The sequence below is a fragment of the Anser anser genome (assembly GCF_964211835.1).
Source record: "Anser anser genome assembly, chromosome: 1".
NCBI classification, from domain to species: Eukaryota; Metazoa; Chordata; class Aves; order Anseriformes; family Anatidae; genus Anser; species Anser anser.
Window position 1 is genome coordinate 198,384,401 of NC_139720.1, and position 13,411 is coordinate 198,397,811.

General features: G+C 36.0%; 1 protein-coding gene across 2 annotated transcripts in view; it reads right to left on the reverse strand.

The window, feature by feature from the left end:
* Nucleotides 1–13,411, reverse strand: part of ARHGAP42 (Rho GTPase activating protein 42) — a 171,440-nt gene that overhangs the window by 121,301 nt on the left and 36,728 nt on the right. For both annotated transcript variants that reach the window (XM_083840029.1, XM_083840030.1), the window contains exon 2: nucleotides 9,673–9,768. In XM_083840029.1, the coding sequence (XP_083696155.1) occupies nucleotides 9,673–9,768 (96 nt within the window). The remainder of the gene's footprint in view (nucleotides 1–9,672; nucleotides 9,769–13,411) is intronic.

A 13,411-nucleotide genomic window follows, 5' to 3' on the forward strand; every position in this document is an offset into this window, starting at 1 on the left:
CTAAAGAATTAGTAGCTCAGCCTTACACTTGACAGACTTGCCTCTGTGTACCAGCTACTAAAACTTTGTTTTCACTGCACATACACAGGCTTCACCCTGAAACTGGAGCTCTTTGTGGTAATGTTTACAAACACAACCTGAAATACTGCCTATGGCACACACAGTTTGCAGCCCAAGAGGGCTGGACAGAGAAGAAACCAGAACCTAAGAACAACAACATGTTGATTCACCCCCAACAAAGCTGTAAGTTATCTACAACACTAGTAGGGCTTTGGTATAAAAAGCCCAACCTAGGCTCTGTCAGTCTACAGCAGCTTTCCCAAAATGTGGCATCATGACATGACAGCAGGAACATTTTAAATCATCTAAGCGATTTCTTCCAGTTCATTAGGAATATGGGACTGAACTGATCTGGATAATCCGATATGCTCACTTGCTCTTTTTTCATCTCTCCCCTTCCTTCTACACTTGTCTGAAGGAGTGGCGTCTGGTACCAGCCACTAACTCGACAAGATCCTGACAGTCTTTGAGTGAAAACATCAAACCTTCTATTTTCACCGTGTTCACACAGCAGAGGTAACCATTTCAGACAAGTGGCTGTTAAGCAAGACTTCATCTCTGTGCCACTAATAGGGTTTACAATCATTGCATCTGCCAACGAGAAGTCAGCCTCTGCTTCCACCTGATGGAGCCACACGCAGGGCAGTCCTGCAGCCCAGGTGTTCCAGCGGCCTAGCTCAGCGGGGCGTGGAGAACCAGATCCTTTACCTCAGCTTCAGCCCAGCAGGCATGAAGTGACCTCAACGTGCTTTCACAAGCTGAGTTTTTGGAGACTGACTTTGAAACCCTAACAGCTTGATTTGGCCTCCACTGAAACGAATGGTGTAATGTCCTGTACTGTAAAAATCCATTAATTAATCTTTAACTAAATTAAATTATCCATTAACCTTTGACTTGAGCAGATCAGACATTTCCAGAGCTGACTGATATCCATGGCCTGTCAAAGGATGAACAGCTTTAAAACCTCAGAGTATTCAGAAATAGATAAGATCAAAGGTGAGCTCTGGTTAAAATCAGAGATTCCTCCAATCCCTTCCTGCTTTCCTTTGTGTCCCCCTCTGCAAAATCTCACTAGAAAGAATCATAACATAAATTGACTAGAAATAGAAATCTTTAATTCTAAGAAAACAACGGCTACTTCATACTCGAGTTTTTTGAACAGCTAAGGCAATGTGGAAAACAACCATTGGGCAACATACAACATATTAAGCTGCGGAAGTAATATTAAATCCTAGCATTCCATAAACAAGGGAATTAGAAGTAATTAGCTTGGCAAGCATTTTTAGCTTGCCAGATCGCTGATTCTTCAGAGGCACATCCATACTTCAAATGAGGAGGAAAAAAAAGGTATTTCCATCCTTCCAGCTGTATAAACCTTATTTGTGTGTGGCTCTATGTGGGTGCTGAATTAAGGGGAAGTAAAAAGAAAAGCAATACATTCAGGATACAGCTGAGAATCATTAATATATTTTTTTCTGATTTGTAAAATTTAGTGCATTTATTATTTGAATGATGGAACAATTTAGTTATGAAAACTATCAGCAAATACTGCAGCTAATGTTAGGTTTGCCATAATTACTTTGTTGAATTTAGGCCTACAAAGTGATCAACGACTTTCTGGGCTTAAAACCCCAAGCTCTACTAAGGATTCTGTTTTTAGAAAGTAAAAGTCCTTCACCTTATTTGCTCAAGCCTGAAGATGAGTATCTCAAAGCCAAGTTGATCAAACCACAACTTGTTTTTGAAAATGAGTAACTTGTTTAAGAGGCATACTAACTTGACAACTCTGAAGTGTTACGCCTTTTTACTAACAGTGTATTATGAGCAGCAACAGCACACACGAGTTACTTTCAAACATCTCTGTAATGAGATTCTGTAGTCCTCAGGCTAACCGTCTCCCCACAGGCATTCATATTCATTACATTATAGTTCCGTTGGGACATCCAATTCTAGAAAAAAATCGTGGAGCTGGACATTAACAAAACAAAGAGAGGAAGGAGGGAAAAAGAGGTGTGGTGAAGTCATGGGATGAAGATGATAAAGCAGAAAGCATCTACACGAGTTCAGAAGTTTCATCTAATAATGAAGGACAAAACAGATGCTTCATCTTGACCAGTGAGTGGCATGGACTTTTCTATTTGTTCAAGTTGCTCACATCAAATTTAAACTGCTTAGCAGAATGCACCAGGACAGCCAAATCTACTGCTATCCATCACCAGCTTCAACCACTTTCTGTTAGCAGCACGAGCTCCATGGCAAGGGACAGTCTGAGACACCACAGTTTGTAGCCCAACGTAACTGAAATGAGCTAGCATGAATTTTAGACTCTCTCATCACAGCAGGATGTATAAACTGCCATGGCTCAGGAGATCCCCCTACTTCACATCCAACTTCTACTGCCACAGAAGGAGGATACGACAGACAGGATGGGTGGTAACTGCATCAGCCACTCCAGTCTAATTTTTGTCATTTGAATAAATATCTTAACAATGGAGCATGCAAATTCTAACAACATTCTGATATGTATCTTGGAGAAGAAGAAAAAACAAGGTCTGTGTTTATTGTTGACCTTATTTTAACTTTTCTTCCTGCACAGATAAAGACCAACATTACTTATTCTCCTGCTTTGCCAGCCTCATGTGACCTTCCACAACCAACTATGGACCCACAGAAAACCAACCTTTTCTTTCTGGTGCAGATACTGTTTTGAAGTCTCTATGGGATCCTAGCCCTAGCATAAGATCACTCATTTCTTGGAGTCAATAAACAATAGTGTTTGAAAACAGGTGGCATTTGTTTAAATATGCAACAGGGATAAAAAAAAAAAGAAGTAATAATAATAATGGTAGGAACAGATTTCAAACAAATACTTCAGGCACTTCACATCCTGATTGTGCTGAGTACCTCCCATAATTAGTTACTGTTTAACTTCTGTAGATAAAAATAGACCAAAACAAGTACCAAGGAAATCTGTCCTCTGCTTCAGATCTTACAAGTAGCTTATACAAAATTGCTTTAAAGGTGACTTAAAAGTTAATCTGAAAATTCATTCTTCCAACCAGAGGAGAGAAGGCTGGCAAATCTAGGCAGGTAATTGCAGTGGAAAAACAGCATACAATTGTTCTATGCAAATACACTGAGTCGCAAATAGCTTTCTATGCTAATTCAGGACTCAACCCCTTCCCACCCATCTAAAAAATGCCTTTGGTAAATATGCGTGTCTTTAATATGCTCCACAAGGTCAACAAACTCAAGCACTAAAAAAAATTACTGAGCTGATGCCTACACTAATAAAATCCACCCCCAGAAACTCCACCCTCAAGGTGGTGGCAAGATCCTCCTTTCCCTGGTTTGGGTAAGGCAGCAGTATATCCGAGCCACAGGAATTCATTGAAATGAGTTATTTGATATTTGGTAATGCCATTGAGAAAGACAATTACAAATGGGAGTTCAGTGCAACGTAGGTAGAATATTAATTATAAAAACTTTCTTGAACTTCAAAGTTAACTTCAAGTGATTAAGGTGATGACCTGCAGGATATCCAAAGTGATTCAGACAGTAGGTGGCTCAAGACAGCTTAAAAATTAATTTTTGAACAGACAGACTAATTCAACAGTCCATCTCACACCACATACGATAGAGGTACAATAGAGGTGACTTGAAATTGTGACTAGCTTGACAACTATTTTCTGAAGTCCCTGATTGGAGCCTCTTACAAGTTAAAAGTGAGTGTACCCTAATTGGCGACTGTAATGTCAATACATTGGTTTGTAAAGATTTGCCTCCATACAGATTAGGCAAGCCTAAAGCTCCTATAAATTGTCTTTTTCTGTTTTAATGTAGCATTGCATGCACAATTTGCAACATTAAAAATGGAATTTGCATCTTGAAATGCCAATTAACCTTTTACATTTTTTTTAAGAGATGGGGGGATTTTTTTTTCTTTTACTTGAATACTTTTATACACTAATCACTTGATGTGGATCTATTTGCTGCTTTGAATGACTGGATACTTATCCACTGACGTGCTCTCCAAGAGGGCCGAGCAGCTGCTAACTTGAAAGCACTGGGCATGTGGATGCCCAGTACAAGCTAAAAAAGAAGAATGAGCTTCTGGCATGGTTGCTTAACTCAAACACAAGATCTTAGGACCACAGCAGCAGAGTCTAACAAACAACTATTGTTAAAGGTTTCTTTCTTTCTTCTATTTTATTTTTATTATTAAAAAAATAAAGTAAGTTCTTCCTCCCCAGTACGTTTTGGTTGATTTTTCAAAGTTCAACTTGAAACTAAGTGCTATACACAACATACTTGCCTGGTATGAGTTAATAGTTCTGTAGATAGCTACTTACTAGCAATTTCAATCACCCTATTTATTAATGACTTACAATGTGAGCATGTAAAGATCACATGAGCTGCAACTGCTAGCAGCAAGAGAACTCATTTCCCACAAAGAAGGATACCAAATTTAAAAACTCCTCACCTATTCCTTGTGCCTTAATTAATAATAACGATTTTTACAGATCATCATAATCCTATTACATTCCTAAACTGAGCATCTGATGCTACCTGAAAAATCTTTCATAATATAGCTCTCTAAAAGTACTTCTGACTTCAGGAAAAAAAAATCAGTAGCCACACAGTGAAATACATATGCCTTTCAGTGCTTTTTCTTATATAGCACACAACAATAAGAACAGTTAAAGTAAAATGGCCAAGTGTAATGGCCAAGGTTTGGTACCCCGTGGTGAGGGGCATAAAACAAAGGAAAAAACAGAATGTATTGTCTTGTTTTCCTTTAGTTCTGAAGAGCACTGTCTTACACTGCTGATATCAAATCTCATTAACTTATAGTAAGTCTCAGTACAAAATTGACAAGAACTTGCTAAAAAAAAACACAAGACAGAACAATGACAGAGTTCTACTGAGTATTATTAATTATTCTCATCTGTATCAGCCACAACCCAGATAACAAACAGAAGAAAGGAGGATAAAAACACGGAGATTCCTGCAGAAGAAATTAGGTGACACAAGCTGGATAATATTGGAAAAGGAGAACCTTCTCCTTGCATAATTTATGTCTGCACAGTGTATATTGACACAAAAGACTCTAGTTCATTAAAAACATAGTCTTTGCACTTAACTGTGCTACAGTCTAGGTTACCTAACAGTATAGTAATGTTTTAAAAACACGCATTTGTTTTTGCAAAAAGCTCTTACTTATTTAAACTTAATGCAAAATATTAATAGAATAGCTGGCTGAGACTATCTATGTACATGATAAATGTTTAAGAGCTGAGACTTGGCACTGCCATTCACTATTTAATATTGACGAAAGCACGGCTGTTTGTAAGATGACATCCTCTCCTTTTTAAGAGTGAGTTACATCAAGCCTTCATTACCATGCTTTTTTAGTGTTGATGATTAATGGTTTTAGTGTTAAGATGCCACTTCATGCACAAATTTCAATCACACAAAAAATTAACGTTTGGCTGAATCACATGCCATTGGAACTAATGTCCATGTGCTATTAACCAGGAATATTACGGCCTTTGTAACGCTGCACATCACATGCTGCCACGTGCATTTTGATACGGGGTAAGAGACAACACTGATAATTGTTCCTAGAGGTTTATTTTTTAATGAGAAACTCAATTTGTTAGCAGATTTTAAATCTGAAAAGGCTTTTTATAGTATGAATACTCCATGTCTAGAGTTCAAAAAAAAAAAATCAATTTGTATTTGATTTGAGGAACAAGCCAGCCTGCTTACTGAAAAAAAAACAGAGGAACAACTTATAACACGGGCACAAAGTGTCTGATTCTAAACTGGGCATGGTACGTCGGAAAGTGGCTAAGAAGATAAATTTTGGTAATTTGCAACAGTGCACAAAGAATACATAAAATGCATTCTACAGCCATAGCCACAGACATTTTTGTCAAAAAGGGACATCGCTTCCACAAAAGAATTTAACATTTGTAAATAAACAGTAAGAAATCATAAATATTTAAATCAAATATGATAATTAAAGGAAAAAAATCAAATCCACCACTGGATTAAATATTAAATTAACTAAATCTGAAGAATGCTATCACAATTCTGTGCATATTGAGTGTGTTTAGCTAACGAACAGGGACCTGCAACTCTGGTTTCACATCAAAGAAAGTGCACAGAGCAATCAACTCAGTTTTTAACTTATTATAGTTAAAAGAAATAAAAATCCCCTATGTTCCAATTTTTTTAAAAGTGGAAACTTTTTTTTTTAAAAACAAATAATGACATTCTGAAAGAAGAAGCCTTATCCAGGAGGTAATATTAGCATGCATTTCTAACACCAAGCTTGAAATGGAAATATGTTTTAAAACCTTCAGAACGTAGTCCCTGTATTAAGTCCCTGTGTATTTGGTGGTTTTGTACAAAAGTCATCAAATCAGAGTATCACCGGAGACTGAAGTAAAACTTCCCAACAGCATGCACAATCACTGCTCTTCTTAAAGGAGGTGAAGGCGGCACAGAGAGCAGGATTCATCTACACAAAGCTGTCTTTGATGATTTAAAAAAAAATAATAAAAAAGTACATTGAGCTTGTTGGGCCATGTTAAAGATGTGGACAAATTCTAGGTCACTCCTCTAGGGAGATCAAAAATTGAGACTTACCCTATAAAAGCACACAGTATCATTCAAGTTCTGTTAAGACTTGAATTTGATTCCTGTCAGTTTACCTTTTACTCTTATAAGCTTCTTTGATGTACACGACAATCCATCAGGGGATGGTTGCCTTAGAAGCTAGAAATCCCTTCTTTGAAGCTCCAAGTGAAATAAATCAGCTGTCAAGCTCCATGAACCCTGTTTTTTCCTAAATAGTTTTAAATGCCTGTTTAATGTCCAGACAATAAAATGTCTCTTCTTTGCTACATTTAGGTTACAAGTAAAATGAAAGTCCTCCTTGTCCTGTCACCTCATTTTAAATGCAAACCCTTACGTCTTCAAAAACATTTCTGACCAAATCTGAGACATAAACTTTGAGATATTGTAGATTTAGTTTAAATGCATAAAATATGTGCAATTAACTTTTACAGCCAAGAAATAATATGTAGAGTGTTAAAAAGTGCAATAAACATATGATTAATTTTTAGTATATTTGTATATTTAACTATTCAGAAAAAAAAATCACAGAAAGTATTGCATTTGGTAAATTGGAATATAGTGCTTCATAGTCATGCACAAAAATGCTTTTCTACTTTTTTGAATGTTTTAAGAAAATCTACAAAGTAATAAAATTCACACATGAAACTACTAAATTCGGATACTAAATTTCACCTTTTTCATACTTCCCTAGCAACTTCCAAATGTATAACTGTACCATAATATTATGCACTCCTATTTAAGAAACTGGATTGTATGAAATCAGAAAGTAACTATTTACTGTAGTAGTTAATTATAAAACAATTGTAAAATGTTTCATATGCAAGCTCATCAATAAGCTGAGCAAATACATCTTTGAAAAAGAAACTTTCAAAGTGATTGACAGACCAGGAGTTACTGTATAGAGGCACTGGAATTAAATGATTTGAATTGCTCTATTTAGTTTCAGTGGTATCTGTTTCTAAATATTAATCTGTCTGCTGACCAATTAGTAAAAATACACAGCGTTTAAATATCTGCAGAGTTGTCTGGAACTCTCTCCAAGAACTTTTAAAGCATTTTCTCATTTTATTCACTCAGTAATTTGTTTAGTTACTTGTTTTCAAAAGGAATGAAGAATTCATCAGCTGATTAAACATTTGCCTTAATTCAAAAAATTAAGAAACTAAGAGCTTTTATCTTGCCATCCTAAAAGCTGAGTATTCTACTGTGTTGGTTTTTTTGTTACTTCTTTTTGTTTATTAGGAAAAAATTCTCAAAGATGTTTTTAAAGTTACATCATGTATCAGTTGGCTCTTAATTCCATATTGCTTTTTAAATACAAAGACAGAAGGTTCACTTCAATTAAAACGATCTGCACTTAAAGTTAACGAACCAATACTTATTATTAAATTAATGCCTCTACATTAACTGTTTTTATTTAACCAGAACACATAAGTGATCTTTTCCATATACTGCCATGACCTTCAGTAAACTGCTTTTGCAACAGATGTAATACTGGGTATATCTGGTTTGATGAAGGTGCTGCAGTTTGAACAGAAAAAATAATTTATGCTCAGAGTTGGTGTCCTCAGTGAAAAAGGTTAGAAACTGGCTATAATTACTGAGCACAAATTGCCTCTTTTTATTATGTTGAAGTCAATGAAAAAAAATAAATCCCTTATCAAACCTTTTGGGCTGAAGTTCTCCAACTTTGATACACCTAAAGAATGTATGCAGATTTATGTCTGAATAGAAGCAGCTCAGTGTTTTCACTCTCCTCTTTTTATATGTCAGTGTTTATAAAATTTTTAATAAGTCCTCCCTCATAAAAGGTTAGTGGAAGACAGTGAACAAATACCAGCTATCTTTGAGGACAGCCTTCTAACCATCATAAAGGTGTAGGATGAAGGTGAGGCAAACCTTGCCTGTAAAATAAAGTAGACTTTTGTCCAACGGCTAGCTAACTGACCCAGGAAAAGGGAAACAGTGAAAACAGTGAAGGGTGAGGAGATTTGAAAATAGACCATCATAAGAGATACATTCTGAAAAGCCCAAATCTTGAGTTTCCCCTCTGTATTATGTGCGGGTTTTTTTTGTTTTTTTTTTTTTTTTGGTTTGTTTTGTTTTTAAACTAATAACAAGTCCTACGTTCCTTATTGTACTGCCAAATTGCTTATTTTTAGAAGCAACTCTTGAACAACCACACCTCCCTTCTTCCCAGATGTTTTGGGAGAGATGTGGGAGCCACGTGGTATCTAAGACTCATGACACTGAACCTACTCATTCTGAAGATGGATTAGTAACCAGGTTTCTCGCTGACAGAAGCTAGAGCACCCCAGCTGCTGTGCTGCTGCCCGAAACCATCACTGCAACTGCAGCAACGCTGTGGAATAAAGAGTGGTACAATTTCTGAATGCCAGATGTGTTTTCAGGACTAGGTCTGCTGAAGAAAGAATATTTTGAAGATATTAAAGAGACTTATGTTCAAGACAAGCTGAGCTGTTCAGTCCTGTGAGTGCACAGAGACAAAACATTATGCAGCTAGTAAATTTTATTGGCAAAAACTCAGGCCACTATATACTTAGGAATGCTCAAGTTGTAAAGAACGTATTCCTGTTTTTAGACTCTTAAATACTTCCTGTGTCTTACTAGGTACTTAAGTGCTTTTTGCAGACCCAGGTTATTTCATGGGAAACTTGCACACCTTTTAGTATCCCAAAGAGAACTGTCTAAAGTTAAAACAGCAGCAGGACTTAGAAGATTCAGGGTTGACTCAGTTAACAAAGCACTGTTGAGTTCCTAGAACTACAATGGACCAAGCTACTTCATGAAGACAGTTTTTTTGACAACTATTTTTTAAATCTTCCATGGTTGCCACTTATTTAAATTTTTCAATTCTTTTATATGCAGTTATCTGCCACATTGTAACAGTGATATCACAGTAAACATTTAACAAACTAAAAAAATATTGCAGAACATACTTACCAATATTAATTTCATCATCAGTTTCAGCATCTCCAATACACTCAAATTGGAAATCTTGCAAAGACTGTGAAAATTTTTGCACTGCCATGGATAAATCTAAAATTCAAGAGAAAGAAAGAGAAAAAAGAAACTTAGAATTACTCCACCTCAACTGGAGCAATATTTCACGTATTTTGTTTACAAAGTTTCCTTTCTAATATCTTTTTTGCACAGTAATTTCATTTCATTCCTATCACCATTTAAAATCAAACTACTTGAGATATCCCAGAAACCCAACAAAACATTGTTGCCACATTTTGAACACTAATACATAAATTATGTTGAGAACTGAAAAACTGTTATATTTCTTGAAAAAATAAGATATCAACAACTAGTGGTAAATCGCTTATGTAGGTAGACTACTGTTGTTTAAAATACTGCAAGATTGGTTCACAGATTAAAATAAAAGTCATGATAATTTCTTTTATACATGACACTGCCAAAAAGTATACTCTAGCTATTCTAATACACTAACATCGTACAGTATTACATAAAAGCTTTGTACAAAGAAATCAAAGGGAAAAAAAAAAAAAAAGAGTGTTTGCTAATCAGCTAGGTTGCCCATGCACTATGAGCACTGTTTTCACTGAATCACACACAGCTGGATCTCAGGTCCCAAGGAAACGTCAAAGTAATCCAAACTTCGTAGCATAAAATTTCATTAGGATTCTATACACTCCGGCAAACAACATTCATAATAAAAATAAAATATCAATGGAACCATATAAATCCATTCTTTCCTTCATTGGGTATGCTAACGACAAATGTGGAGATGAATGTGGTAATGAACAAACTCAGTCAAGACTTACAAATGCTATCAGTCTAGATGATCCCTGAATGACAGCAACAATTCTCCATGTCCTTGAGAACATATCTATGGTGTCTGTTCAGAAGCTAGGAAAACTGGCAATTAAGAGTCTGATATAGATTAAATCTAATCAAAAGAAGTGGTTAGGTTAAGATATGAACCAAAGCCAAGCCATAAACTCTGATCCAAAAGCATCATGTACCCATTCTTGGAGATCTTTTCAAAACCACCTGGACGTGGTCCCAGGCAAGCAGCTCCTGGTGGCCCCGCCTGAGCAGGGGCTTGGGCCAGATGGCCTCCAAAGGTCCCTTCCAATTTAAACTATTCTGGGATTCTTAAGGCATCACTCTTGTAAAGCCATATAATACTTAGTTAGCTGTACCGGTATCCTCAAAGCTGGATATGAAACTGGAAGGCTAACTTTTTTCTCTGGCAGGAATAAAATCTAGTGTATAAATGCAGATATTCGTCTATTGTCTTAAATCAAGACAGACAGACACACACACAGTGTTATTTAAATTCGAACAATCTTCAACAATTAAAAAACATGCCATTACCCTAAACACAGTAAGGGTTGAAAACCTTTCAAAATCCTTTCAAATCAGAGTCCACGCAATAAGAAACTGCAAATCGTTTTTTTTGTAATTGAAGGTGACCATTATCAAAAGTCAGGGTTCTTATCAAGATTTTGCCCTGCCCGTGTTTGCTCAGTGCCTGCTGCTTTCAAACTGGCCTCTGGCTGGCAGGCACCAGTGAGCCAAAACCCACTCCTGGGCTCAAATCTCCTATTCACCATGCTTACGTGCAGCTATAGAGTACATCAGTCCGACACCAGACCCAAAAGTCTTTAGAAAATACAGATACAAACAGGTATTTCTTGTCTATATAAGGATTCATATCTTTTTATATATATATTTATTTATTTATATCAGATAAATAGCTAGGATGTAAAGAAATGGGTAAACAAAATCTATATCTTTTTGATAAACAGCATAAAAAAAAGGAAAAGAATGCTCCTCCTTCCAAGGAAAAATGTCCCCTCTACTTCAACCTACATCCACTACACCTTTGATTATTTGAAAAAAAATTAACAAAGTTACCACAGCAGTTCTTAAATATCTCTCAGTTAACTGTTTTTTTTTCCTGAAATTTAGCAAATATATTTCCTTTAAAAGAAAATTGTGAACTGTATCAGTGAGAATTATTTAGCAATGATTTACAGTATTTGAAAGTAACTTCTTGAGAACTGTATCAGTAAGAATTATTTAGCAACGATTTACGGTATTTGAAAGTAACTTCTTGTGAACCGTATCAGTAAGAATTATTTAGCAATGATTTACAGTATTTGAAAGTTACTTCCTAGACCTTTTCTTTTTAAATATATACTCCATCTGCTTTTTGAAGTTACTTATTTTTATATACTAAACAAAAAAAGAGTTTTTGTATTATCTTTAGATGAAAATATGCTGCCTTGATAAAGCTTCCTTAAATTTGCATTACATAATTTTCTCTGTAAATCCTATTTTTATGCATGAGAAACACTGTTCTTCACAGCGTACTGACACTGGTAATAGAATGTTATCAAGCAGATTCACCTGTAGTTTCCTGACACTGAAAAATCTTATCATTATCAAAATATACTGTGTTTTCCATTAAAAACCACACTGATTTATTTCATCCTTACCGAACATTTCCTACAACATTTCCTAAAATTGAAAAAATTATTATTAAATGTACTAACAACTTAGAAGCTAAACACAGTGTTTCCTACTGTTAGTATAGATGAAAATAAGTCTTTATAAAGAAATGAAGCACTCTCTGTTTTACGGAAATACACTGTCTCTGATATCTAAGTAACTAACTATTCTACAGCTGTTAGAAAGACCTGAACTTTAATTTATATGCAGCATATTGCTTTGAGTTTAAAGGGAAGAACCATAGTTTTATTGCTGGCTCTTCTACCAAGTCACTTCACCAAGTCCTAAGTACTTCTATAAACTTGCTGCACACCAATTGGTGCTGAAAGGAATAAAATGGCCCTAAGGCAAATGAATGAAAAAGATGCTCTATGGTAAGTACTAGCAAAACGTAAAAGTTATCTGTCACTAATAGGACTGCAGATTTATTTCCTCTGAACAATCTACTAACTATCCATAATGACTGGCATCTCTGCGGATATATGGAAGGAAATGAGGGAGCTTGGACTCTCCCCTATCACTCTTCCCCATGTGCAGGGTTCACTGGAACAAAAGTCAAGGGAAGGGAAAACAAATGATAAAAATACACAAGGTGGAGCCTCCATTTTATATACTGGATTAGTCACACACAGATGCTGATATCTCTTTCACTGTGTCAGTAAATCACTTTATTAATGCTTAGAGGTTTTGAACCTGAAGAAAGCATATTTAATCTAACTTCAAAATGTTGGCTAAGAAAAAAGTAATAAAACTTAAATAGCTTATTAGATAACTTGCTCAAACTATCCAAAATGATACCATTTGGAGATTTCTGGCTCTACATAAGACCTATTTAAGAGCTTGAAAATATTAGAAGACGTCATATTAAGGATAAAGCTGTTCAAGCTCTGGGGAGACCTCATTGCAGCCTTTCAATACCTTAATGGGGCTTATAAAAAAAGATCGAGAGCAACTTTTTGCTTGGGCAGATAATGACAAGGGGCAATGTTTTTAAGCTAAAAGAGGGGAGATTTAGATTAGACACAAACAAGAAATTCTTCACTCAGAAGGCGGTGAGGCCCTGGCACAAGTTGCCCAGAGAAGCTGTGGATGCCCCATCCCTGGAGGTGCTCAAGGCCAGGCTGGATGGGGCTTTGGGCAACCTGGTCTGGTGGGAGGTGTCCCTGCCTATGACAGGGGGTTGGAACCAGCTGAT